The sequence below is a fragment of the Zalophus californianus genome, chromosome 2 (assembly GCF_009762305.2).
Source record: "Zalophus californianus isolate mZalCal1 chromosome 2, mZalCal1.pri.v2, whole genome shotgun sequence".
NCBI lineage: Eukaryota > Metazoa > Chordata > Mammalia > Carnivora > Otariidae > Zalophus > Zalophus californianus.
This window is the reverse complement of record NC_045596.1, coordinates 165,745,641-165,772,982: the sequence shown is the minus strand read 5'-3', so window position 1 is coordinate 165,772,982 and position 27,342 is coordinate 165,745,641. Positions and strand designations below refer to the sequence as shown.

At 36.2% G+C, this 27,342-nt stretch overlaps 1 protein-coding gene across 1 annotated transcript in view; it reads right to left on the bottom strand.

Annotated features, from left to right (window-relative positions):
• The window catches only part of ZMAT4 (zinc finger matrin-type 4), a 371,996-nt gene that overhangs the window by 129,356 nt on the left and 215,298 nt on the right, over positions 1-27,342 (bottom strand). Inside the window, exon 5 of the mRNA XM_027597341.1 lies at positions 19,350-19,577. Coding sequence (XP_027453142.1) covers positions 19,350-19,577 — 228 coding nt within the window. The remainder of the gene's footprint in view (positions 1-19,349; positions 19,578-27,342) is intronic.

Here is a 27,342-nt window from a genome sequence, read left to right as displayed (position 1 = left end):
TAACACTTATTAGCTCAAAGCTCACAGACACCAAACTCAAATTTTTACACACCTAATTATTTTAAACAGAGCTCAAATAAGCAGATGTTAGGCCCTTAGAGCCTGCCTGATTTGCACACCCCATGAAACTATATCCCAAACCTGCTAGCCATAGATAAAATAAATCTTATAGCTATAAAATCCTAATTGACGCCTTGTTGCCTTCAGAGCTCTTTGATTCAGAGACATCCTATCTTGCCAAACTGCCCATGTAAGTCCCTTCTCCCAACTTTCTTTCCATTAGTAGCTCCCTTGACCTTCTCTTTCTGGATACTGATCCCTGTGCTATAGCCTCTGGATGGTCTTATACTATGAGGAACTTTCTCAGCATGCAAATCTGCCAAAGAACCACTCAAATAAATCTCCCATGTGCTACTGTCACCTAGTGTCACATTTTTTTCCTTGATCAGTCCCCAGATTCTTCAATCTCAATCTCACTACAGTCCTATAGTATACCCTGACACAAAGCCCAGACAAAATCCTTATAAGAAAACTATGCTAAATATCCCTTGAAATAAAAGTCCTCAACAAAATACTAGCAACTGGACTCAGAAAAATAAAAATTATTCACTATGACCAAGTGAAAATCATACCAGGAATTCAAGGTTGGTTCAACATACAAAAAAATCTATGAATGTAATTTATCATATAAATAGAATAAAAGACTCAAATCACATGATCATCTCAGTGGATGAATAAAAAGCATTTGACAATTCCCAACAGTGTTTCTTGATAAAAACACTCACCAAATTAGGAATAGAAAGGAAATTCCTTAACTTGATAAAGATGAAAAACCCACAACTAGCATCATACTTGCAGTGAACAACTAAAAGCTTTCTCCCTGGGATCAGGAATAAGACCAGTATATTCACTCTTACCACTTCTATCAACAATGCCCTCGAGGTTCTGGCCTCTCAATTTTCAGATGACATGATTTTGTATATAGAAAATCCTAAGGAATACACACACTCACAAACTACTAGTGCTAGTAAATGAGTTTTACAAAGGTGTAAGATATAAGAGTAATACAAAAAGTTCACACAATTGTATTTCTATACACTTGCAATGAATAATCCAAGATGAAATTAACAATTCACTTATAGTTGCATGAAAAATAATACAATATTAAGAATAAGTTTAACAAAATAGATGTAAGACTTGTACACTGAATACTATAAAATATTGTTGAAAAAATGTTTAAAAGATCTAAATAAAGGGAGAGTCATCTTGTGCTCATGGAAGACAATATTGTTAAGATGACAATATTCCCCAAATTGATCTATAGATTCAAAGATAAGCACTATCAAGCTTTAGCTGCTATTTTTAAAGAATTAACAAAGTGACCCTAAAATTCATATGGAAATTAATAGCAAAATAAGCCAAAACATGTCTTGAAAAAGAAAAATATTCCCACCAACAGTGTAAGAGGGTTCCCCTTTCTCCACAACCTCTCCAACATTTGTTGTTTCTCGCCTTGTCATTTTTTGCCATTCTAACCGGTGTAAGGTGGTATCTCAGTGTGGTTTTGATTTGAATTTCCCTGATGGCTAATGATAATGAACATTTTTTCATGTGTCTGTTAGCCATTTGTAGGTCTTCTTTGGAGAAGTGTCTGTTCATGTCTTCTGCCCATTTTTTGACTTATTTGTTTTTTGGGTGTTGAGTTAGAGCTACCCTATAACCCAGCAATTGCACTACTGGGTATTTACCCCAAAGACACAGATGTAGTGAAAAGAAGGGCCATATGCACTCCAGTGTTCATAACAGCCATGTCCACAATAGCCAAACTGTGGAAAGAGCTGAGATGCCCTTCAACAGATGAATGGATAAAGAAGATGGGGTCCATATATACAATGGAATATTACTCAGCCATCAGAAAGGATGAATACCTAACTTTTACATAAACATGGATGGGACTGGTGGAGATTATACTAAGTGAAATAAGTCAAGCAGAGAAAGTCAATTATCACATGGTTTCACTTATTTGTGGAACATTAGGAATAGCATGGAGGACATTAGGAGAAGGAAGGGAAAAATGAAGGGGGGGAAGTTGGAGGGGGAGATGAACCATGAGAGACTATGGACTCTGAGAAACAAACTGAGGGTTTTAAGGGGAGGGGGTTGGGGGGATGGGTTAGCCCAGTGATGGGTATTAAGGATGGCATGTTCTGCATGGAGCACTGGGTGTTATATGAAAACAATGATTCGTGGATCACTACATCAAAAATTAATGATGTATTGTATGGTGACTAACATAACATAATAAAATAAAATTTAAATAAATAAATAAATAACAAAAAAAAGTTGCAGCACTGATACTTCTTGATCTCAAAGCTTACTATGATGCTACAGTAATCAAGATTGGGTGGTAGTGGAATAAAGAGACCTATAGATCAATAGAATAGAATTGGTAGCCCAGAAATAAACCCATACATTTATGGTCATTTGTTGTTCAATAAGGATGGTCAAGACAATTCAATAAGGAAATAGTCTTTTCAACCAATGCTGCAGGTACAACTGGATATTCACATGCAAAAGAAGGAAGTTGGACTCCTACCTCAAACCATATACAAAAATTAACTCAAAGTGGATCAAAGTCCTGAATGTAAGAGATAGAAGAAAATTTGCTGTAAATCTTTGTGACAATTAGATTAACCAATGCTACCTTAGATAAGATACCAAAACTACAAACAACAAAGAACACATATAAACTTAATCAAAATTAAAAATATTTGTGCTTCAAAGGATACTACTAAGAAACTGAAAAGATAATCTATGGATGAAAGAAAAAAATGCAAATCATATATCTGCTAAGAGTCTAGTATCCAAACTATAAAAATCCAAAGATAAAAAGACAAATAACTCAATTAAAAAGTTGACAAAGGGGGCTCTGAATGGTTTAGTTGGTTAAACGTCTGCCTTCAGCTCAGGTCATGATCCCAGGGTCCGAGCTTAGTGGAGAGCCTGCTTCTCCCTCTCCCACTTTCCCTGCTTGTGCTCTCACTCTCTCTCTCTCTGTCAAAGAAATAAGTAAAACCTAAAACCAACAAACAAACAAACAAAAAACAACTTGACAAAAAATATGCATAGGTATTTTTCCAGGAACATACACAAATGTCCAATATGATAAGATGCTCATGTCATTAGCCTACTAGGATAGTTGGAATTAAGAAGATAGAAAATAATAAATGTTGACAAGGATGTAAAGAAACTAGAATACTCAGACATTGCTAGCGGGAATATAAAATAGTGCAACCGTTTTTGGAAAACAGGTTTATAGTTTCTTAAAAAGTTAAATATAAGAGTTATCACATACCCAATCATTCCTAGATATACATCCAAGAACTGAAAACATATATCTACACAAAAAATTTCACATGAATGTTAAAATTAGTATTAATCATAATAGTCAAAATACAGAAACTACCCAAATGCCCATTAATTGATGAATGAATAAACAAAAGGTGATCCATGCAATGAAATGTTATTCAGCAATAAAAATGAATGATGTACTAGCACAGCACATGCTACAACATGGATTAACCTTAAAAACAATATGCTAAGTGAAAAAAATGGACAGGAAAAGGCACATATTGTAGGATTCCATTTACATGAAATGTCCAGAACAGGCAAGTTCAGAGACAGAATGTCTATTCATGGGGGGCTGTGGCAGGGAAGCTGGGAAGAATGGGGAATAACTGCTGATGATAGAGGGCCTTATGGGAGTGATGAAACACTCTAAAATTGATTGTGTTCGTGGTTCCACAAGTTTGTGAATATACTAAACTCCACTGAATTGTATACTTTGAAATGGTGAATTACATCTCGTTTTTTTTACAACGGAGGCATAGGAAAAGATCATATGTATTTCAAAGTAATTAAGAGAAAAGAAAGTCTGTTATGCTAATCTACATATTTATCATGCCTGGTGATTTTCATTCCTTCTTGAAGATCTGATTTTCCATCTGGTATTCCTGGATAGCCTGAAGAACTCTTTAGCACTTGTTGTGCAGATCTGCTGGCAACAAATTCTTCAGTTTTTGTTCATTTGAAAATGTCTTTATTACACCTTTATTCTTGAAGAACATTTTCACTGGTTGACAAGTTTGTTTGTTTTTCTTTCAGTACTTTGAAGAGTTTCACTGACTTCTGGATTTAATTTTTTTGTTTTAATGAGAAATCAGCTATAATTCATATTGTTGCTTTCTTTGTAGTATGTAATTTTTCTCTGGCTACTTTCAAGATTTTCTCTTAATCTTTTGTTTTCAGCAGTTTGACTATGGTGTGCATGATTCTAGGTGTGGTTTTCTGTATATTTATCACTTCATGAGCTTCTTAAATATGTAAATTTGTGTCTTTCACATATATTAGAATTTTTGACATTGTCAATCACTGCTAGGATATTTTTATTCTTTGTAAATGTTTTTTCTGATTTCTTTAGATCAGATGATTTCTATTGCTCTAACTTCAAGTTCACTGACTCTTTCATCAATCCAATTAATTATAAACACATCCAGTGCAGGGGGGAAGGAGAGGATAACACATCGAGTAATTTTTAAATTTTGAATGTTTTATTTTTCAGATCTAAAATTTTCACTTGGTTCTTTTTATTTCTGTTACTAGTTATATTTTTTATTCCCTTACTCATTATGAATATATTTTCTTTTATGTCTCTGAGCATATCCATTAGCTGGATCATCTCAGTATTATCTCCATCGATTGCATTTTCTTTTTAATAATGGGTCACATTTTCCTATTTCTTCATATGCATATATATTAATTTAGTACTGTATCTGGACATTATGATTCATTGTGTAAACTCTAGATTTTGTTATATTTCTCTAAAGAGTACTGATTTTTAAAGCAGGCAGTGAACTTAGCTGAACTCATACTGCAAACTCTGCCTCCCCAGTGGTATGTGCGTTAAGAGGGGGCAGCAGTTAAATTTTCTCCTCAATACTTTCAGCTTTAATGAGGCTGTTTGTAGTTGGCCTCATAGATGTGTTGCTTAGGTATGAGGTACAAGTTTAGGCAAAGTATATACATAAAATCTGAGCCATCCCCTCTATGGCTTTCTCCTTTCTTTAATTTTCCCTCAACTTCCCAGTACTATGTACCCTGTTACTCTTTCCTCTGGTTCTTTGAGCCAGTAAGATTTTGGGCTTTTATCTGAGTCTTAGCTAACCAGCTTGGTGCTGTCTTGGGTCAGCCCTGAGTTAAAAAGCTATAAAAATGGGGAAAACCACCCAATGTTGTGTTCTTCTTCCAAGTATTCACTTTCCTCAAGTTCCTGCTTGTTTTTGAATGTTCTTCATTGCCTTCAAGTAAATGATCTTAACATTTTGATCAGAGTTTATAATTATAAGTAGGGGTTGATTCGCTAGGAATTACTCCACTATTACTAGAGTAGATCATGACTGGGTAGCAGCAATGGTGAATTCCATTCACATGGTGCCATTCTTGCAAAAGTGAGAGACAAAACAATATGTATGATTAGCAATCATGTATGTATATGTGGGTACGTGTGTGTGCATGTGTGTTATAGAGGCCAATGACCACTGATTCCACTGGAGAACTCTTATGTCTGAGAACTAAAATAGGAAACTTACAGATGTGTACTTGAAGTTGAGGGAGGACTATGGAACAGAGACAAGATAAAGGCATGAGTAAAAAGATGAGGATTGTCAACAGTCTCAGGTATGAGGGGAATAACTTGAAGTGTCTCCTCTGTTGGTTTGCCAGTTGAGATATAGTTTGTTCAGATTCAATTTAAATAGAAATCAAAAGCTTTTTGCTATCACCACATACCTGAATCAATTCTTACACTGCCCTTTGACTGCAGAAGTCCATGGGTTATCAAAAGAATAGAGAGGGGACAAAATAAAATTCTTTCTTATGGGCACAAGGTAGGATCAGTTCATCATTAAAACTGGGCTTGGACATTCTGATATACCAAATCTTATTCTGGAGGTGAAACTATCCATATGCCTGGCATGCAGACTCACAAGGAAGTGTTCCTCTGTGGTTCACACTGACCTAGATGGAAACTAAATGGAAGATAATGTGAGAAGAGACACTGTGAATGACCCAGCCCAACACCTTCATTTTATAGAGCAGAAATTGAGGCCCAGAGAGGTGAAGAAGCTCATCAAGTTCTCACAGCTACTTGGTAACAGGAGTTGGGACTCACCTCCAGGGTTTCTGACTCTGAGTCCACTGTACTGAACCTTAATGATTCACCAGGATTTTGTGAAACCATGGCTTCCCCCAAAAGGGTTCATACTGAGCAATAGATGCCTATCTTTCATATCTAAAGGCAAAGGAAATCAAGACTTATTTACAAAACAGCAGTGCTTGATAACTCATTTCAAATCATTTAACAGTTTGCCAGCTGGTATCTGTGAAAAGCGATGCTACCACTTCACTGGTCCATTAGCTATTTCAGTAAATGTATCATTATTTGTCATACTTTGTAAAAATAGACTCCAAATTCAAATTATTGCATATTTTTGTTCATTATTCAGGTCTAAGAGCCCACTTAGCTAATGTAGGCATCACACACACCTTCCAAATAAAAGATCTGTTTTGGTAAATAATGGTTCTATTGGCAGCACACGACCAGCTTCTATATTTCCAAAGAAATCTTTAGTTTTATTGCTTTGTATTTTTAAGTTAAAGAGGTTTTTCCAAGATTTTAGGAGAAATTTTTCCATTTCTTACAGTAAAGGCATGTAAACCATTTGGGGATTATTAAACATAGTCTTTAAGTAATATTAAAATGCTTGAATTTCCTACTAGCAATGAAGTTTCCTGAAGGCAAGGACCATGCTTTCTTCATTATTGCATCTCCAGCATTGAACATGATGTCTATAACATACTAATCACCTAGTATTTGTTGAATGATTAATGGATGAATAAAGAAAGAGATCTTTCTTCCAGGTGACTCCATTACAAAAAGCATCTACAGGATTGATTTTCTCCATTTTCATGTAGCAGCTAAGGTCCTGGGCATACAGCCAATCAAAGGTTCCAGACACAATTTATCAGGATGCCTGCTGATTCCTTCCTTACCTCAACCTTAAATATAAAATCCCCATTTTCATGGGGAAACATTCACAGGAGATGATAATTTCTAATAGCAGAACCTATTTGAAAAATAGATTGAAAGTGTAGAATGGACTATACTTTTGTCTGTTTTTTTTCTTTCCCATATATCTAAGCATTTACATACAGAAAATACACTAAAACCTTCAAGTAGAAAGTTTTGCAATATTTCACTTGCCACAGCAATCACAATGTATAGACTTCTTGAAGACAGGAGAATGTCTTCTTTCACATTCATCTTTATATTCCTGGGTTTATCACAATGTCTGTCACATGGTACATGCTCATTAAAAATTAGTCAAAATAAGATAGTGAACAAAAACATCTGTAGGTATGTTCTACTTTGAGTAAACCTGACATTTGTTTCATATACTTTTAATACCAACTTACAATCAACTTTATAGAATCCCACCTAATGCAGAAAATTAGGTCTGTCTGCAGCAGCTTTAAAATAAAAGAAAATATGACTGCTTTTTTTGCATGGAGTTAAAGCTATAATTTTAGAAACAAACAAAATAGTTTTCCTATTTGTTGAAGGACGGTTTCTCCTGATTTTGCATCTTTTTGCAAGCATCCCTTCTTTTGTCAAATGAATGCATGCCACTAACAAAGCCCAGGGCTATTTAAGATCCAGTGTAACAGAGACATGTTCCTAGAACTTTAGGAAAACATTGTGCTGAGCTCTTGCAAAATACTCTCCTAGTTCTTGAGCTTAAACTAAACAGTAGAGACCTTCAGTCAATACTGAAGAAAGGCCTTAAGGTACAAAGAGAGAAAAATAACTTGGTTATCAGCTTCACATAATACTGTCAGCTTTCTCAATGTAGCCCAAATTGGCAACTATAGATCAGTTAACTGGCTTGGATTTTGGTGGGTGTGTGTGGCTTCTGTCCTTTTCTTGGTCAACCCCTCACAGCCAAGGATACTGGTTTCATGCATCAAACTTGGGGCTGTCTCTAATGTATTAGCCAATTCTGAAATTAGAAATCCAAGTTGGTGTGTAGTTCTCTATTTAATGAGCACCCACATAATGCATAAATGGAGGCAGAATGATTCCATTTTAAAAGCCATGTTCATCTTTTTTGAAACCTAGTCAGTGATGATAAAGAGTTAACCAAGCTTCTTTAGATAGTGTTCCATTTATTAGCTTCATTAATAACAATAATGGACAAGAATCTGTCTTGGCTGAAGAAGGAATTGCTTTACAGGATGTAAATAGACTACTGTGAATGTTTGACCACATTCCTTGTTGGATTTGAGATTAAACAGAAATTTAAGTTATTACTCATATTATTCATTAAATTTATATCTTTTCCTATTAGTGTTCTCAAGGCCTTGCCAAGGTGTCTTTCAGAATCCTAATGCCCCTGCTCCCTTGAATTTTGTTGAGGGGAAGAGTACACTGACTGGTACAGAGAGAAATATATTTTTCACTGTCCCACTTCTCCCCCGACCCTCCAGTCCTCTCCAGGCCTTCACACAGGCTTCTACATTGATTTCATTTGGTTTTCGGGCTTCTTGAATCACCCCACTCCAGTCCATCACACCATAATCCCCGTAAAGCACACATGGGATCAGCCATATCCCCACTCAAAAAAAAGAAAAATGTCTGTGGCTGTCAAAAGAAGTACAGGTGTGCCTGACATGCAAGGCTACTTACAATTTGGTTCTGATCTGTCTTCCCAGCTTTGTCTCACTTATGCATCTAACCCCGCTGAACTCGATTACTAATTATGCTCACACTTTTCCCATCTCTCCATGCTTTTAGTCATGCAGATCTCTTGGCTCTAGAGAACCTGGTCAACCAATTTCCATACGTATGATGCTAACTCCAAGTTGGAAGTAATTTCTCCTTGATTTTCAAATTCCAATGCAGTAGGCTGGAGTAACTCCTAAGCTCTCATTTCTTTTTCATATTTTGTGTTATATTTATTTCCATAAAGGTATTATCTTGCTCTCCTCCCCTTCTTCAGACTTTAAACCCTTTGAGATTTAGAAGACGAGTCAGACATTTCAATATTCTATATAACTTCAGCCACAAAGCCTGCACATAATAGACACCTAGTAACTGTGAATGAATGAATGAATGAAAATGATCTCTTCTATATCACACTATTTTCCCACTTCAATAATATGATGGGAACATGAGCCATTTAAGCAGTTGAATTATCTAACCCAAAATGTGGGCTCTGAGGATCAGAGTGAGTCTATATGCAACAGCTGAGGTGTCAAAACACATTAAAAATAATAATGCAAAAATAACCAGGTGTAATCTAAGCTGAGTATTTCCTTCTGGCACCTCTTCCCCTACCATTCAATTTAGAAATGTGTTCTATAATTATCATATCTGCTTAAAGGTCCTATTTTCTGCTGATTCTTAACTAAATAAAATACATACAGCTTTCAGAGATTGAAAATATTAGTACAAGGAATGAACTAATGTTTTTGTTTTAATTTATGAAATGCAATAAAAAGGTACCTAACTTGACATAGTAATTTTTTATTAAGTATTAAGCACTAGGAAATGTTCAATCATCAACTTGAGATGCATAATTCTGATTGCACTTAGAAACTGAAAAATATGGATTATGGTCTTGAAGTTAGTTAACAGGATAAGACCATTCAAATCCCTGGACATTCATTCAGGACTTTCTATCAGCGGTTGTTCTGGCTTCTGTCAGTGATGCAAAAAAGAATAAGACATGGACCACCCTGCCCTCAAGATTTTTTGACAAGACCAAAACTGGGTTAAAAGTATCAGGACTGATAAAACCAAATGCTCAGAGCTGGGATTCACGATTCAGAAGAAGGCTCTCACAGTAGTGTGGGATGTGGCATGGTAAGTTAAGAGTAAATCATGGACAGGCCCTGCCATGGAAGGGGTGGCTATCAGGGGCTATGAAGCATCATCTCTTCACCAAATTCCCCTGAACTCACATCCAATTTTTTTTTTCTCATTTTGTTCCCTTTACTTATATGCTCAGTGCTATTTTCTTTAATTCAAGTTGGCATAATTTCTCACTGGATTAAATTAATAGCCTTCCAAAAAATCTCCCTGTCTTCTGTCTACTTTCCTAACCCACCCTTCATGCTGCTGTCTATAGCAACTTCTTTCAGAAATGCAAATTTTGGGACGCCTTGGTGGCTCAGTTGGTTAAGCGGCTGCCTTCGGCCTGGGTCATGATCCCAGAGTCCTGGGATCGAGTCCCACATTGGGCTCCCTGCTCAGCAGGGAGCCTGCTTCTCCCTCTCTCTCCCTCTGCTTGTGCTCTCTCTGTCAAATAAATAAAATCTTTTAAAAAAATGCAAATTTCCGTCCAAAAATTTTGAAATCCCTCCCACAGCGTTCAGGGTTAAATAAAAGTATTCGACTCCTATCATGATCTGACTCTTATTTCTCCAGCTACTTCTCCCATTAATCCCAAACCTGACATTAAGCTCCAGACATACCATATAGCTCTTCAAAGGGGACCTGTTTCCCTTGCCGCCACGACTTTTCATAGGCTCTGTCTTCAGCCTGCAAAGTCGTCCCACTCCACTGGCCAACCTGAATAGCTTCTAGTTGTCTTTCAAGGCCCACCTGACACCACTGATATGAAAGTCCAGTAGCTTCACTGCTCCATTCCCACTGTCCCCTTTACATTTCCATACTTAAGCAGTATGGCTCTTCTACTTGCCTAATTAGACAAGGTTTAATCAGTGGCCAGAATCCTCTGTTCTAAAATGAAGACTTTAGTGTGTACTTGTTAGGTCCATTTTTCCCATGAATCAGCTGCTCCTAACATGCCCAAATACACCTAATACATTCCAATTTAATAGCCCTGCTATTCTGCAGTAACCAATATGCTGTTCCTGAGCTTAGTTTCCTCTCAATTCAATGACTGCCAAGAAATTTCTCTTCTCCAAAGTACTCACTCACCCACAGCGAACATCATGAAGGAAACATAGGTCAGTTGTTCTTTCCTTTAAACACTAAAGAGAACTACCAGGGTGTTTTGTTTTGTTTTGTTTTGTTTTGTTTTAGCCCTGAAAAACATAAACGAATGATGGATCTCTGGCCAGAAAGTTTTGCTACCCTAAAAATCTGCTAACAGCATGAGAAATGTAGCCTTGAACAAAGGAAGTATGTAAAGGGTGTATTCACAGGAATGACAGGAGCAAGACAGAGGGAAGAGACGTGACCTAGAGTGGAAATGAAGCTAGCCCATTGGTAGAGAAAAAAAGTGGATCATGTGGATTCACAAGTAAGATGAGCTGCAATCACCTATTGCACTTAGAATAAATCAAAACTTTCACAATGACCCATTCAGATCTGCAAAATGTGACTCTATCTAAACCCAATCTCACTTTTTACCCCTCTTATTATCTTCAGGCACTCTGCCGACCATTAGTACTCAGATGTACCAAGCCCCTTCCCCACACAGGGCCATTTGCACTTGCTAATTCCTCTGCAAAAAATGAGCAGGCACTTCATATCTGGATGCTCCCCCTCCTTCAGGTCATAGTCCAAAATGTCAGCTTCTCTGTAAAGCTGTCACGAATCATCCCATTTAAAGAAACCTACCTCTACTTCATTATTTATTATATCACCTCACTTTTATCCCTTTAGCCTTTGCTACAGGCTAAAAATATTTTACTTCTTTATTTTCTGTCTTCTTCCCAAGATAGAGACCTTTTTTTCTCATTCACTGTAGTATCTCCAACACTTTATGCCTGGTATATAGTAGGAGTTCAATATTAGCAGATGAATAAAAAGTGAATGAATAAATAAATGAAAAATCAGAGAGGAAACCAAGCAATAACATATAACAAGATTTCTGTTTCTAAAATCTTGATTAGAACTTCTGTTTCTATCAACTCACATGGAGATTGGGAGCCCACAATCAAGTTGTTAATTCCAATTAATTTGGTCCCCAAATCTTTGGAATCCCTCAGGCATATTGGATTGGCCAATCACAAAAGGAGTATGGTTGCTGGATGAAGAAAGGATGGTTGTTGGATGAAAGCAAACTTCAGATGGTATGGTATGTCCTGTCTCTGCTGACCCCAGCCATGATATCTATCAGAGAAGGCCCAGAATTTGGGCAGAGGAACACAGAGAGACCATTTTCTTGGTTCGAATGAAGATAGGCAGAAATCTCTGTTAGGTTTTAGTTTAAAAAAAATTAAATCCTTGACTTGATATGTCTATTGCAAATATTAATTCCACCTGTAGATGAGATGCTTTTCAGGCTAAAGTCTACAAGTGTGTGGCAGAATAGTGGTTATTACATATGTCAGTGGTCCACTTGCTTTCTGACTGATTGTGGTAGTTTTAAAATGTCCCCACATTCTCTAACAATCCTCTCCTAAAAGATGGAGTCTGGAGTCTAATGCTCTACCAGCCCTTTAATATGGTCTGGTATTGACTTCTGATGAATAAAATGTGATGCAGGTGATGCTATGCAACTTTCAACCATTCTACCTGGTCTCTCTTAAATGTCTCATTCTTGGGAAGCCAGTCACCATAGCAGGAGCATCTAAGACAAATCCTGGGAAATGACCATGAGGAGAAAAACTGAGGCCTCCTGCCAACACATGAGTGTGTCACCTTTTCTTTCTTCTTTCATTCAGTTTTTTAAATTTTCCAGAATCACCCAGCCAAGCCATTCCCAAATTCCCCCCACAGAAACTGGGAGATAGTAAAAATCTATTGTTTTTTTAAACCTCCATACTTTGAGGTGGTTTTTACACAGCAATACTTGGACTGGTTGACTTTGAAAACTGTTCATTTTTTACCCAGAATACCTTTCTTTCCACTGGAGCAGACTTTGGAGCAGACCCAATGCCCAAGCACCCCTGCACAGGTATCTTAGGTAACTGGAGATAGAGGGTTGTCACTGAATGATGGGACTAAGCTGTCTCCTGCCTGAGATATAAGCAAAGGCCAAACTAAGATTAAGTGGGACAAAGTATGAGACAGACAACCCATTATCACCTGAAAGTCCACAGCAGAAATAACCCAAAGAGTAAAAATCTCTCACTCCAGTGTTCTGTTCATTTTGAGATGGGTCTGCTCTTTCTGACTCACATGCTACTTTAATGATTTGAAGTCCTATATAAGCTTCTTGTATCCTTAAAAATTAATCCCCATTCCCACTAGTAAAGGCAGAGACTGCATTATAGAGAGTAATAAATTCTAGTGACCCCTTAGGGAATATGTTTTCTCTTCACAGAAATTTGCTTCCCAACACCAGGCCCTTGTGAATAGTGAATATGATTTCTTTGCATTTCTATATTCACTCCAGCTGAGATGGAGTCAGGAATGTGGGGAAACCTCCTTTATTAAAGCCATATAAGGCACGTCGTAAGTGATTCATTACCAGAAAACTGAGAGTTGACTATGCCCATTCTATACTTTAGTCCAAAGCAAGTTTTATGCATTTAAAAATAGATAAGTCCCCAAACACAACTGTTTTTTTAAAGAGTTAATTATTCAGAGTTCTATTTAGTCAATGATGAGTCACTAGAAATTGGTGTGCACACAATCAGAAGTTGTGGGTCTAGCCATAGTTTAGAAGGGAAACAGTCATGTCACTTCTCTGGGCCTCACAATGCTGCTCTGTAAAAAAGAAAGAGAAAGAAAGAGAGAAAGAAAGAAAGAAGGAAAGAAAGAAAGCTGGAAGGGAGGAAGCGGGGAGGAAAAAGGAATATAACACAATGATGTTTGATGTCCCTTCCAACACTATCTGCCTCTTTATGCTCAGAAACATTATTAAATTTTCAAATGAGTTCCTTTACTCTGTATCTTCAGAAGAGAATTGCACCAGTTTCTAGTTTCCTCTGAAACAATGAAATAACTGCATTTTCTACCCTACAACATTTAAAAGAATAAATAATAAAGATCTGCAAAGTGTTTATTCTATTTCCACCTAACCATAATTTTACAGTTTATATTGTCACTATTTCTAAATAAGAAACTACCTAATATCTGTGTTTTATGCTAGCAAGAAGAATTTAAACTATAAAAATCTCTAAAGTACTTTGTAATCATTGAATTTTGTAATTTCATAATTCAATGACTTCCTTTGTTTTCTACACTGTACTCTATATTCAGAAAAGGATGACTATTTTTCTTGTTAAATTAAAACTTGGAAGTAGAGACATCTGTTTTCTGGAACAAATAACACTAAAGTTGAATCAGTAACCAGGTTATGCATATTAATGACCATTTAGGCCAATCCCATTTAAAATTCTTTGCTAATCTACAAGAATAACTTTTAAACTTTGATTTCCCACATGAAGCAAAGGAAGGCAAGAATGTTAACACAAATATAGAGTTTCCAATGACTAAATAGTGTGAATACCAAAAAATACAAAAGGTGGAATTTCTTGTGCTATTTAATTATATACCAAGAATGGTAGAAAGTTATGTGTAGGTTACAGGAATCAAGACCAATATAGAAAAATCAACTGCATTTTCTATTTCAGTAATCAACACATAAAAATGAAATTTCAAGAAAAAGAATTTATATTAGCATTAAACAGAAAATACGTGAAAATTTTTTTTTAAATGTGCAAAACCTTTACACTGAAAACTACAGAATGTTGCTGACAGAACTTGAAAAAAATCATAAATAAATATAAGATGTTCATGGATTGGAAGACTCAGTACTGTGAAGAAATTAAATAAATCTCCCCAAATTGATATATAGATTAAATTCAATCCCATTCAATATTCCAACAAGCTTTCTGCGTAGAAATTGACAAGCTGATTCTGAAATTTATATTGAAATGCAAAGAATTTAGAACAGCCAAGCAATACTGAGGAAGAAGAACAAAGATGGAGAGCTTGCATTACCTGATCTCAAGACTTCCATAATGCTAAAAGAATCAGTAAAATGTGGTACTGGCATAAACAAAACAAAGAAATCAATGGAACACAATAGCTTGGATACAAAGTGACTCATGTGCAATCAATAGATTTTCAATAACTGTGCCAAGATCATTCAATGAGGAAAAGAAGATATTTTAACAAATTTTCTGTAAGAACTTGGTGAATGCATGAAACAAAATGTATTTCAACTCCTATTATTATCTCATACCATACACAAAAGTTAGTTTGAGATACATCATAATCCTAGATATAAGAGCTAAACCTATGAAATTTGTACATAAAAACATGTAAGAACACCTTTGATCTTGAGTGCAGGCAAAGTTTTTTTAGATGTGACACAAAAAGCAATGATCATAAAAGGGAAAAAAGATTAATCAGACTTTTATAATTTAGTAATGTCTGTTCACCAGACATTTAAAGAAATGAATAGCCAAATTGCAAAGTAGGAGAAAATATTTGCAATGCGTATATCTGACAAAGGATGTGTATTGAAAATATATGAAAAGCTCCTACCTATTACTCAATAATAAAAAGACAAACAACCAAGACTTTTTTAAAGTAGACAAAAGACATGAACAGATACCTCACAAAGGAAGATATATAAATGACCAATAAGCACATTAAAAGTGTTTGACATCATTAGTCAACTTGGAAATGCAAATTAAAGCCATAATGAAATACTTTTCTACATCCACTAGAATGGCTAAAATTTTGAAAACTGACAAAAACAAATATTGGAGAGACTGTGGAATTTATTTATGTTGCTTTAGGGACTGCAAAAGAATGCAGCTACTTTGGAAGATATTTTGACCATTCCTTACATAGTTAAAAATACTCCCAACTTTATGACCCAGCAATTCTACTCCCAGGCATTTACCAAGATAAGTAAAACATATGTTGGCCAAAACAAAAACAAAAAAAGAATGTTCATGAAAGCTTTATTCAAAATAGCACACACACACACACACACACACACACACACACACACACACAAACATCAAGAGGAGAATAGATAAACTGTGGAACTTTTGTATAGCAGAATACTACTCAGCAATAAAAAGCAAGGAGCTATTCTGCTTTATATGCAAGAAATGGATATATTTCAAAAACAATATGCTGTGTAAGAGAAGCCAGACACACACACAAAATACACACGTTTGCTCCTTTTATATGAAGTTTAAAAATAGGCAAAACTAAAATAGGAAAAGTGGGTCCCTGGAATGGGAAGTTGGATGAACTGGGAAGGGGCACGTGGGAGTTTTCTCAGGATTGATAAATTATATTTTAATAGGTGTGTGGGTTATACAGGTGTTTGTATTGTCAAAACCCCCTGAACTGTATAACACTTAATGTCTGCACTTCACAGTATGTAAAATAGACATCGTTTTTAAAAATCAGAAGAAAAACATCATAATTTCTTGTAAAAATCATTCAGCCAGGCTCCTTTTAGAAATAAAAATGATTATCATGTTAAGAATGTAGGCTTTTAGGTGATTTTTTAAAGTTTTTGCTTCCACTATCTATTCAGCAATTATTGAGTACCTACTCTGTGTCTGTCATTGTCCTAGGCATTTTGAACACATCAGTGAGCAAAACAGGCATCAATCTAACAATCTATAGGAGTAGAGAGGAAGACAGAAAATCAGGAAAACCATAATAAAGTAAGTAAATGGTGTAGTGCTTAAAAAACTGAGTTCTATGAAAGAGAGAAAGCCTGAAATGTTGCCATATTGTGCTTAAGCTGCATGACATGAGTGTTTAAAAAGTTATACCTATATTTACTAATTAGTAGTTTTTGTCCTTAGTAATTGATTGATAATGCATTAGAAGCATTCTAGAAATAGGGGTATGTGTGTGTTTGTGTGTGTGTGTGTGTGTGTGTGTGCGCACGCACACTGGTTTATCTTCTTGCTTTATTCCTTAATAATTTAATGCCTGAATAGACATATATCAAAATGTCACTGGGGGGGGTGAAAAGGTTGGTTTCAAGGACATTGTGTTCAATGCTAATCTCATCTCATGTGCTACTGAGTCATAGCCACATTGAGTTATCAAGTCAAAGAGCAGCCCTTTTTGTCTTCTGTATAAAAGACAAGCTGCCTAATGTTACAGAATTCAGACGCCCAAGTCATTAAATGTGGTTGTACATAAAAGATGCAGCACTGATAATTCAAAATAGGCAAGAAGAATGTGCTCGAGAAATAATTCTTCTACAAGTCATAATATCTGGCACAAAACATAAATAAAGCCCTATTTTTCTCCTTCAGTGCCCTGCTGTGAAGGAGTCACTGAGCCAACTTGTTAATCTGCCAGTAACAGCAAGTTTTGGGAAGGCCTTCAGCTATGGAGAGACTCTTTCTGTATTTTTTAACAAGACATAGACAGAGAATACAAGAAATCTCCCAACAAAAAGCAAAAGCACCAACAATTCAAAAGGCTCTGAGATGAAATTATCCAACATTCTGGAAGATGAAGCCCTGTGTTGTTTTTCTATAGCTAAAAACAAACCCGAAATAAAGTGTTTTTAATGTCTTGTTCTTATTTGTTGTTCTTAATTACATATCTTGGAAAAATCCATCTCTAATCAAGCTCTATAGATATACTAATGGACCTCCAATCCTAAATCTATACAGTATGAGACGATTCTTTCATGATAACGTGTGTCTTTGCCAGCTACAGCTTATGCTTTCCTGCCTCTTTGCCTGTATGTATATGAATCTGCTCACTTGGACAGCCTGCTGAAATGCTACCTACATTTCTAGTTCCCATTCAGATCCTTTTCCTGGATGAAGTCTTCCTCAACCAACAAAAACCAGAAGCAACTTGCCCCCACCCCTACCCATTCAGCTCACAAAGCATGATTTTCAGTCCCACTTTTCTGGTCTAGAATTGTACCAGCACATTTCCTGAATACAACGACCTCTCTTGGGAGGCTCATAGCCCAGTTAGAGAAAGAATTGTAGGCTACACACAGACCCCAGTTAAAACTCAGATTGCATTCTTGAAATTCTCAAAATTGAATTGCAAATTTTGTTATTAGAGCTATTATGAATAATGATTCTTGGCCAGCCCATAAAAGCTCATCTAGCCCACATAACACTTGAAGTATAGTATTCATAGCACCCTTTTCAAAATTATTTTCCTGAAAACATGTATTTTCTCAGAAAAAAATATTTTATATGATTCTGTTCTACTCATACAATGCCAACATGAGTTGATCAAAAATGTTTAGGTGATCAAAAAATGTTTAAGTGGTTGTTGATGATGAAAGATTCTATCAAATCCCACGAATTGGTATATGTCCTCCTAAGGAATCCACAGGAATGATCCTCCCCTATGGTTCCTGAGTCTCTACTCAGCAGCTTCTGTGAAACCCCGTATGAATTTCAAATGCTGCATTCTTTCTATCACTTGAGAAAATATCTGGAAGGGTGCAGTGAGGAAGCTGGGTATTGACCATATGGCGGAACCATCTTACCTCAGCTTCCTAGATATTTCTATTAAAGGGACTTGGGCTTGTTTTAAGCTATTAAATAGAGTCAACATGCTGCTTCATTTGGGTTGGATTCACAAAAGCATGTAAGTTTTAATAAGATAATGTTATTTGGCCCTTTGAGCATCTTCTCTCATGCTGCTCATGTACTAAAGCATTCAATAGCAAAGGTGTTTAAAGATAAAGCAGAGGTACGCCTGGGTGGTCCAGTCAGTTAAGCATTTGACTCTTGATTCCAGCTCAGGTCATGATCTCAGGATTGTGAGATAGAGCCCCGCATCAAGCTCCGCACTGGGCATGGAGCTTACTTGAGATTCTCTCTCTCCCTTGCCCTCTGCTCCTCCCCGCCCCCCCCCCCCCCCCCGTCCTTCTCTTAAAGGTAAAGCAGAAGGAAAATATCTGGTTCATATATGGGTGGCTTCAATCTGAAAAATGTCAATAAAAATATGGAAATAACAGGGCGCCTGGGTGGCTCAGTTGGTTAAGCGACTGCCTTCGGTTCAGGTCATGATCCTGGAGTCCCGGGATCGAGCCCTGCATCGGGCTCCCTGCTCAGCGGGGAGTCTGCTCCTCCCTCTGACCCTCTCCCCTCTTGTGCTATCTCTCATTCTCTCTCTCTCAAATAAATAAATAAAATCTTTAAAAAATATATGGAAATAACAAAGAGTTTGAAATGAAGGAGATTACAAAAATTAAGCTAGTTTTCTGCTCATTTCCTTTTCCTTCTATTCCTTTTAGATGAGCCTAGATTTTTCCTTAGTAATCAATGCAGTTTGTGAAAACACAATCTTTCTCTGAAAGCCCAGTTCTGTGGCAGAAATTAAGAGTTTCTCTTACCTCTTAGTTCCCCCATATCCAGAGTTGTCCCAAGTTGTTCTAATAAAGCAACTCTTGCTGCATTCTTTTTGTGTTTCTTGCCATCATAATGTTGCTGGGCCATGAGAGGATTGTTAAACCAGGCTGCACAGAGCCCACAGTATCTGTCTGAATCTCTTCTTTGATAGGGAGATGCAACCACTGGAGCAGTGTCCACCCTTGGAGGCTTAAGTGAGTTCAGGGGTGTTGCTGTGAAGGAAAACAACCAGAGAGAACCACAAGCCAGGTTAGTCCATTACTGAGTATACTCATTCTCAATAGCTGAAGATGGAAGAGTCTCATGTTCATTCTAGAGCTGGAAATCCAGAGTTTACTGAAAGCAGGAAAATGATTTTTGCCAGTCCTCATTTTTTAAGCTGGAATACAACTGAAAATTCCTAATTTATTGAGATCAGATTTCTCACATTGTTCTGTTTAAATCTGATAGTTTAGGAGACCATCTCTTAGGTAAAAATGAAGATTTTCAAAAATAAACTCTTGGAGGTAAGGGAGGAATCCATTAATCAAACTGCAGCCAAAACTTAAAGTAAACATGGAACAATAATGGCTTGAAAGATTCTGAATGAATGAATTAGACATTTGTATGTTAAAACTGGAAATAACCAATAAATAAAGGATTTGCCCAAGTGATAGAAGCAAATCTTTCAGTTACAAGGACTGTATCAGTCAACAAAATCATGCTAATTTTATTGCCAGTTTCTTCGGTTTACTGTGATAGGTTATTTTCAAGCATACCTGCTAAAATTGATGTTGAAAGTACAATATTGTTTTAAAAGACCAAAAGACAAACAGTATGGAACAGATGTTGCTTATCTAAACTGAAAAGGCATAACATCACTATTTTAAAATTGCACAGCCCCAGCTATTAATTTAACACATTCCATTGTGAGCTTTCAGTTATTTTTGGCCCAGAAGCAAAAAAGAACCTAACTTGAAGGAGTTTACTAACAGAAAGTAAAAATAACTTCTTTCTGTATTAGAATATACAACTTGCTTTCATCCTCACAGTAACAATGACTTAGTTACTGTTCCATATCTCACACGATGGACTTCAGAGATGCCGAATCATTCACCGGATGATGACATATCTAGTTATGGTAAAGGCAGGACTCCAAACCAAATCCTTAATTTCCAAGGCCCATGTTCCTTACAATACCTCTAAGATCCTTTTTATACTTCTTAATAAGCAATTTTATAATAAGCAAATTTATATATTCTTCTAGACCTCAGTCATCTTTGTTCTATATAGAATTAAATTTCATTTTGGAAAAAGGTTCTAATCCAAAATATTTTACAAAAGAAAAAGCACTTTAAATTCTCATAAGGCCCATTAGTCACAATGCAATATAGCAGCACCTTCTGCTACGTAGGAGTGCAGTTGGCAAAACCATGAATATTAGGGTCATTCCAAGGAAAAGCTGAAATCTGGAACATCAATAACAAGTAAACACTTAATCAACTCCCCAAGCTTTCAAATCAGTTTAATGTGGGCTTTTTTTTTCAGATTAAATAACAGATATACAAATAAATACTTGCTAAATAACATTTTGATTCAAGAAATGATTGGTATTGTAGCAATATCTTGAAAAAGTCTTTTCTTCTCTATCCAGAGATTTCATCAGATAGGGAGGTTTTAGCTAGCTTAGATGAAATTAAATGATACTATTTCTTTTGGGACTTAGAGAAGTAGTATGTCTTTTAAAAGCCTTATTGCCAGATTCAGTCATATATCACCATGTGAAAATAAAGCTCAAAAGTGGGCCATAACACCCCAGCAGCCACCCAGTATCATCTGTCATGACTTAGAAATGCTAATAAAAGCTACAGAGTTGACCCGTATGTAAAAGGACTTCTACCCACTTTTCTAAAGAAAATTGAATCTTGTTTCCAAAGTTTCCTGCAACCTTATCAATTTCTGAGGATTTATATCCATCTATTGTTTTTTATGGCAATGGAAAACCTATCAAATGTCTGCCATCAGAATGAATGCTGACTCTTAAAGCATAACTTACTTTTCTCTAAACCGGGCCCTAAAAAAACATCTGAGTCAATTTTATCTATTGACACCCTACATACCACTTCTGGCAGGAGTGATGCAAAATAGAATATCCATCATATAAGATAATCTTATCTTTCACACAAGAAAGTAAGTTAATGCTGCATCTGTATTATAGCTTCATCTCCTTAATACAGCTCCAAAGTTTAATTTTTCTTATGCTCTATTTCCAACTGTCACCAATCTCAACCCAGTTTATATTTCTTACAAAGGCAGCAACATGAGGGAGTGGAAACCACCTTGACTCAAAGTCAGAAATCAAGACTGGGTCGGACTCCATCACCCACCAAGCTGTGTGACCTTTGGCAAACCTCTGATGTCTCTGGTTTCAACAAGGTTAAAATTCAGGGTTACCATTTCTTTAAAACCCATAGTGTAGGGATGGAACAAATTATAGAAGCTCTCTCTCACTCTTTTATGGCTTTGACTGGATGTCAAATAGTGAGGTTATATGGGAAGAGAGCAGTTTCCAGGTAATAATGTTAATCTGTGTGTGAGCATGGATCATAACACCCATAGTTCTTTGGCAAAAGTATATAATTCTAATAAAATGAATACAAAGTAGGGCAAACATTACTGTTTGGTTTGAAAACATGTTTGTGACAAAATAGTTGATGTATAGTTCATTGTTATTTAAATTTCATGCTTTATATTTTTATTTTAATTGCAAAAATATTTAGCTAAATATTGACTTTACCTCCTCTCTTTACAACTTAAAACCAAGAGTTCATTCATCAAAACCAGTAGTTTTCAACCTTGGGCAAGCATTAGACTCAGGAGGAACTTTAAGAATCTCTAAGTCCAGGCTGTCCCCAGACCAATTCTGTTCAATTACATCAGAATCTTGGGGTAGGAGCCAGGCATCAGGATGCTTTAATGCCCTCTTCCCACACCACCCGGTCCATGTTTCCAAAATACAGCTAACGTTGAGAAGCATTGATACAAATATTGCCAGACTTTGTTTGAAAATAACTGTATGATCGTCCTCCTAGATCTTCAAATAAAAGAAAGTCACGTACTACATCCCACAGCAACAGGGCCAATTATTTTGTAGGCAATGACTGAAATGCCACATCTTTATCTATGAAGCAGAAGGAAATAATAATCACTTGGCATTTTTTTAAAACCCTGATCAATTTCTCCATTTCTCCAAGATATAAAAGTTTCTCCATAATAGCAGCTAATGTTATAAATTAATATTATAAAAGTTAAATAACAATTCTGATCCCTTATCCCAAGCAGAAATTCATATACATATTGAGCTGCTGAGGCACGGTACCACCTACTTTGATTGGCACCATCCCCAGCCTGGTCAACCATCCCTCTCCTCCTAGCTAAACACCTGCCCCTCAGGGTGCTGTTCAGTCCCATCTGCTCTGTGAGGCCTTGACAACCCAAGCAAGAAGTAGTTCTCCCTCCTCTAAACTCAAAGCACTTATCAACCGCACAATTCATTTGACATTTCTTAAAAAGCGCCTTATAATCTTAGTTGTGTACACCTGTGTGTGTATGTGTGCATGTATAAGGGAAATTAGATCATAACACTTACACTTCAATACTTGATATTTTGGTGTGTGCTGTCTTCTCTAATACATGTCCACAATCCCTTGTTTCAATTCAGAAAAAAATCAAAAGCCTCTAAAATTCAAATTTTTCTTCATGATTCATTTTTTATTAAAACCTGACCTGAATTCAGAAGAGGCTATTTATAGTCTTTATAGAAATATATATATAGTTTATATAAATACTACATATATATTTATATAAGTATATATGAATATAAATTTATAAATAAATTAAATAAAAATAAGTAAATAAAATGTGAATAAAATATATAATATATATTATGTGATATATATAATCACTTAGTGTAAACATACATACATGTTGCAAGAGATTTATTAATGTCTCTAAACATAGAGTTCTGTCTTAGATCTATTGAAACATAATATATGGTATCTGTACCTAGTTACATACCTAAAATCCTAAGATTTCTGATTCTCAAAATACATTTAGCCCCCAGTATTTTGAACAGAAGATCATGGATCTGTAGCCAATTCAGAGCAACTGAAATAAACTCAAGTTGTTCTAATACTTGAGACAACTGAAACAAGTCAGTCTCCAAAACTTGATTTCTAAGAATTACCTGACATCAATCATTTTCAATATCCCTTTTATGTCTTGCATCATGTTTGTCAAGAAGCAAATTCTCAACAGCTATTTATAGACTGTTGGCTAAGTTGTCTTGAATAATAGTGTAGAATAATATGCATCTCTGTCCTATATTTGTTTCTTTCTGGTAGAATAACCTCAGTTGATCTAAGGACAAAAATACTTCCAGTGCACCTGGTGTGTGCCTCTCTCGGAACACTTCCTCACTCTGTAATGTAACACTGTGTACAACCAGACTCTCCATGAGTCAGCACGTTGCATGATGTCACTCACATAATGTATATAGCCCATGCCTTTTGCTAAATGAATGAATGGATGGATGGATGCTCTTTGCATTAGAAGTGAATAAAGTACTGGTAACCAAGAGTTTTATTTCTTCTAAATTGTGTCATTTAGGGCTTGAATTCTAGTCAATATAAACATAAATACTAGAAACCCAGTGACAAGATTCTGAGTAGAGGTGTGTGTGTGGGGGGTGAAGGCTAAATTGTAGAAAGGCAACATATCCAAGTGTAGACACATCCCAGTTCCTGTCTTGTGGATTCAATTGGATATACAGGAAGTCAGTATTATCTCAAATATCTATTTGCTGGGGTGGCCTATTTCTACATATTTTTTAGAGAGTTCAAATTATGCACATCATTCTGGAAATTTTACTTTCAAACAGGAAACCATTTACTCTGTTCATTTAGCATGGCATCTAAACTCCTCACTCCAAGCTTCTGGCTCAGTACCACATCCCAGTTTGCCTGGAACTGACAAGGTTTGTAGGACATGGGACTTTCAATGCTAAAACAGGGACAATCCAAGACAAATTGGAATCAGTTGGCCACCCTAGCTTCTGGGGTCAGACCTGATTTAACATCACACCGGAGAGATGGATTAGTAAAAATTTTGGAAATAATTGCTTGGGAGACTAGAGCAGGTCTTCTTTCAACCAACCAGACAGGATCTAGCAACAAATCTCAAAGTTTTACTTGTCAGATCACCACATGGGTGTCCTTAGCCAGAGAAGGGGATAACGCAGTTAACAGGCAATAGTATTCTCACCTGCCTGTCTGCCCTCTGGACCATGGCCTCAGAGTGAACTTCAACTCCAAAACATGCAACTTTCACTGACATTCCCTACTCTCTCTCTCTCTCCCCCATCTCTCCTCTCCCTTCCTCCCTTGTCCTTTTCTTTCTTCCTTTTCCACTCATTCCTGATGCTTTCTAGGCTTTAGGATAACAAAAATTAGTCCATCCTCACAAAGGACTTACCGAAATAGTTCCAGGAATTTACGTCTTTTAAAGTATGTGGCTTTCTCACCTAAGGTTTTCTTATCCATAATATCAATTCTTCAAGTTTGTATAATATTGTGCAGTTTATTCTATTCTGTCTGTTCCATGTATTTTCTTATTTAAGTTGTCCTCAAATCCTGTTTTACCAATGAGGCAGCTTGAAGCTCAGGGAGATAAGTCAACTATCACAGGGCCCCCTAATTAATAAGCAGCAAAGACAATGGCAAAGACCAGATCTTTTGACACAAAGACCAAACACCATATTTTAATGCCAACTAGTTTCTAGTAATGCTGGGGAAGTGATAGGTCAAATAAACAAACAGAGTAACTATAGAGTCAGAACACATTTCCCAGGCTTCAACATCTGTTCTCAGTGGGGATTATTTGGAAATATGCATTTTCTCTAAAACAATTTTTCCAGTTTTCAGTCATGAAATGACTGATCAACATGTCTTTCTGTGACATGTTCAACAGTCTTTCCGTTTTTCTCTTTTTTCCTACCTTAAATCAAATTAATTACCTCAGGAATCCTTTAGCAAGTATCACCGTTTGTTGGGTTTGGTTTTTATTGTTGTTGTTGTGGTTTGGTTGGTTTTGTTTTTTGGTTTTGTTTTTGTTTTGCAAATGCTGTTGATAATTAAATTTGACTGGGCCATTCAGCTCCTGGCTGAGGAGACAGCTGTCAGTGTGGATGGACAACTCAGTCTTCCAGGCTCTTCTGCTGGTAAATGCCTCAACTCGATGTAAACTGAAAAGTCGAGGCTCAAAATGTACATTTTCTTTGTATCTCTAGCAGAGGACAGGGCCTCTTGTGATGAATAAAGAAAGAAAAAGACTAGTAAATTTCAGTTAATATCAACTTGGTGGATCTTCATGTTTTCATAAATGGCTTATGATAGCTACATTTTAAATCTTGAATGATTTCTTTAGACTTTACAGGGTTTAAAACAAGTTAGATGTTCATATGTGCGGATAGATGAAATAAATTGTGGGCATCTATACTCTGAAACACCACAAAACAATTGAAAACACATTTTAGAAAAAAAATATTTAGTGACCTGGAGAAATGTTCAGGATATAATGTAAACTAAACTGTGTTTATATGTAGGGTACAAACCTAATTACTTATTATTAAATTATACACACCCACCTATTTAAAACTATATAAAGACCAGAAGGCTATAAATCAAGCTCATAGCAATGGTTATTTCTTAGTTGTGGATTATGGTGATTTGTTTTATACTAGAGGATATATACTCTTGATGAAGAGGGAAAACAATTTTATTTTACAACTTACATATAGGCCACATTTCATGCTAACTTGTTTTAATGCAAAGTGGAGAAAACACTGCTTAGGGGACGTGTGGTGCTACAACCGGGTCTTAAATCGCAGAAGATTTTATTTGCAGTGATTTATTTATTAATTTATTGTTGATTTGGGGGACAGTGGATTGGGAGAAAACTGGCTCTGTCAGAATATGATGTAAAAGCCCCAGCTTCTCCTATTTCTCCAAAGGATACAAGGGAAAGCTGTTTTCCCATTGTATGGCAGACCCAAAAATCACTCTCGTTATTTAGATAAAATGAAGTAACACTCTTCCTTCTCATATGTTTGGAAGTGAGTTCCGCTATCCAAGACTGCAAGATAGAAAAATCCATGTGCTATTTCTTTTATGCCTTGAAGGAAATTAAAGAACACTGTAAAATATTTCATGTTCCAAAATACATGCCATTAAACACTTCCTGAGAATAAACAAATGTGAGGATGACTTATAACAGAACCATCATTCCTATTCAATTTTGTATTGAAACTCTAATTATAATCAGCCTATTAACAGGAACTGCTTCCTCACCCACACTACATTCATATATCATCAGTCTTCATTAATATAGTATTCATAGATCATTGATTTTCATTAATATAGAATAATTCCCTCTAGTTTCAGTCACTGATTAGGTTCTAAATATCTTAAGTATGCCTGTCTCCTGCAGAATTCTAATCTTTGAAAATGAGCCATTAAACAGAACTTTAGAGGAGATGAAAGTCCTTTTATAATTTTCTCATGTTGTTTGACAAAAGAATCCTAAAGCTGGGATAGTCCATATTCTTCCATGTGGTGAAAACAGAGGATGTAGAATGTAGGTTCCAGGAGGACAGGATCTTGATCTATGTTGTCTGCCGGTATATCCCAGGTCTTTAGAACCAGGCCTGGCACAAAGTATGTGTTAAATAAACCCCTGTTGAATGAGGCAAACAGTTTATTCTCCATAAAGCTATCTGTGTAAGAGAAGGAATTTTACTTGAGGAAATTCTGCTAGTAGGAAGGCATCCTCTCTGTCCAGACTGATCTTAAAAACACCTGCCGCATTATGGGTATAATGCATTCATGGTGTTTGGTCTTCAAACACTATTCAGTTAAGGTGCTTTACTCCCTGTGGTCATGG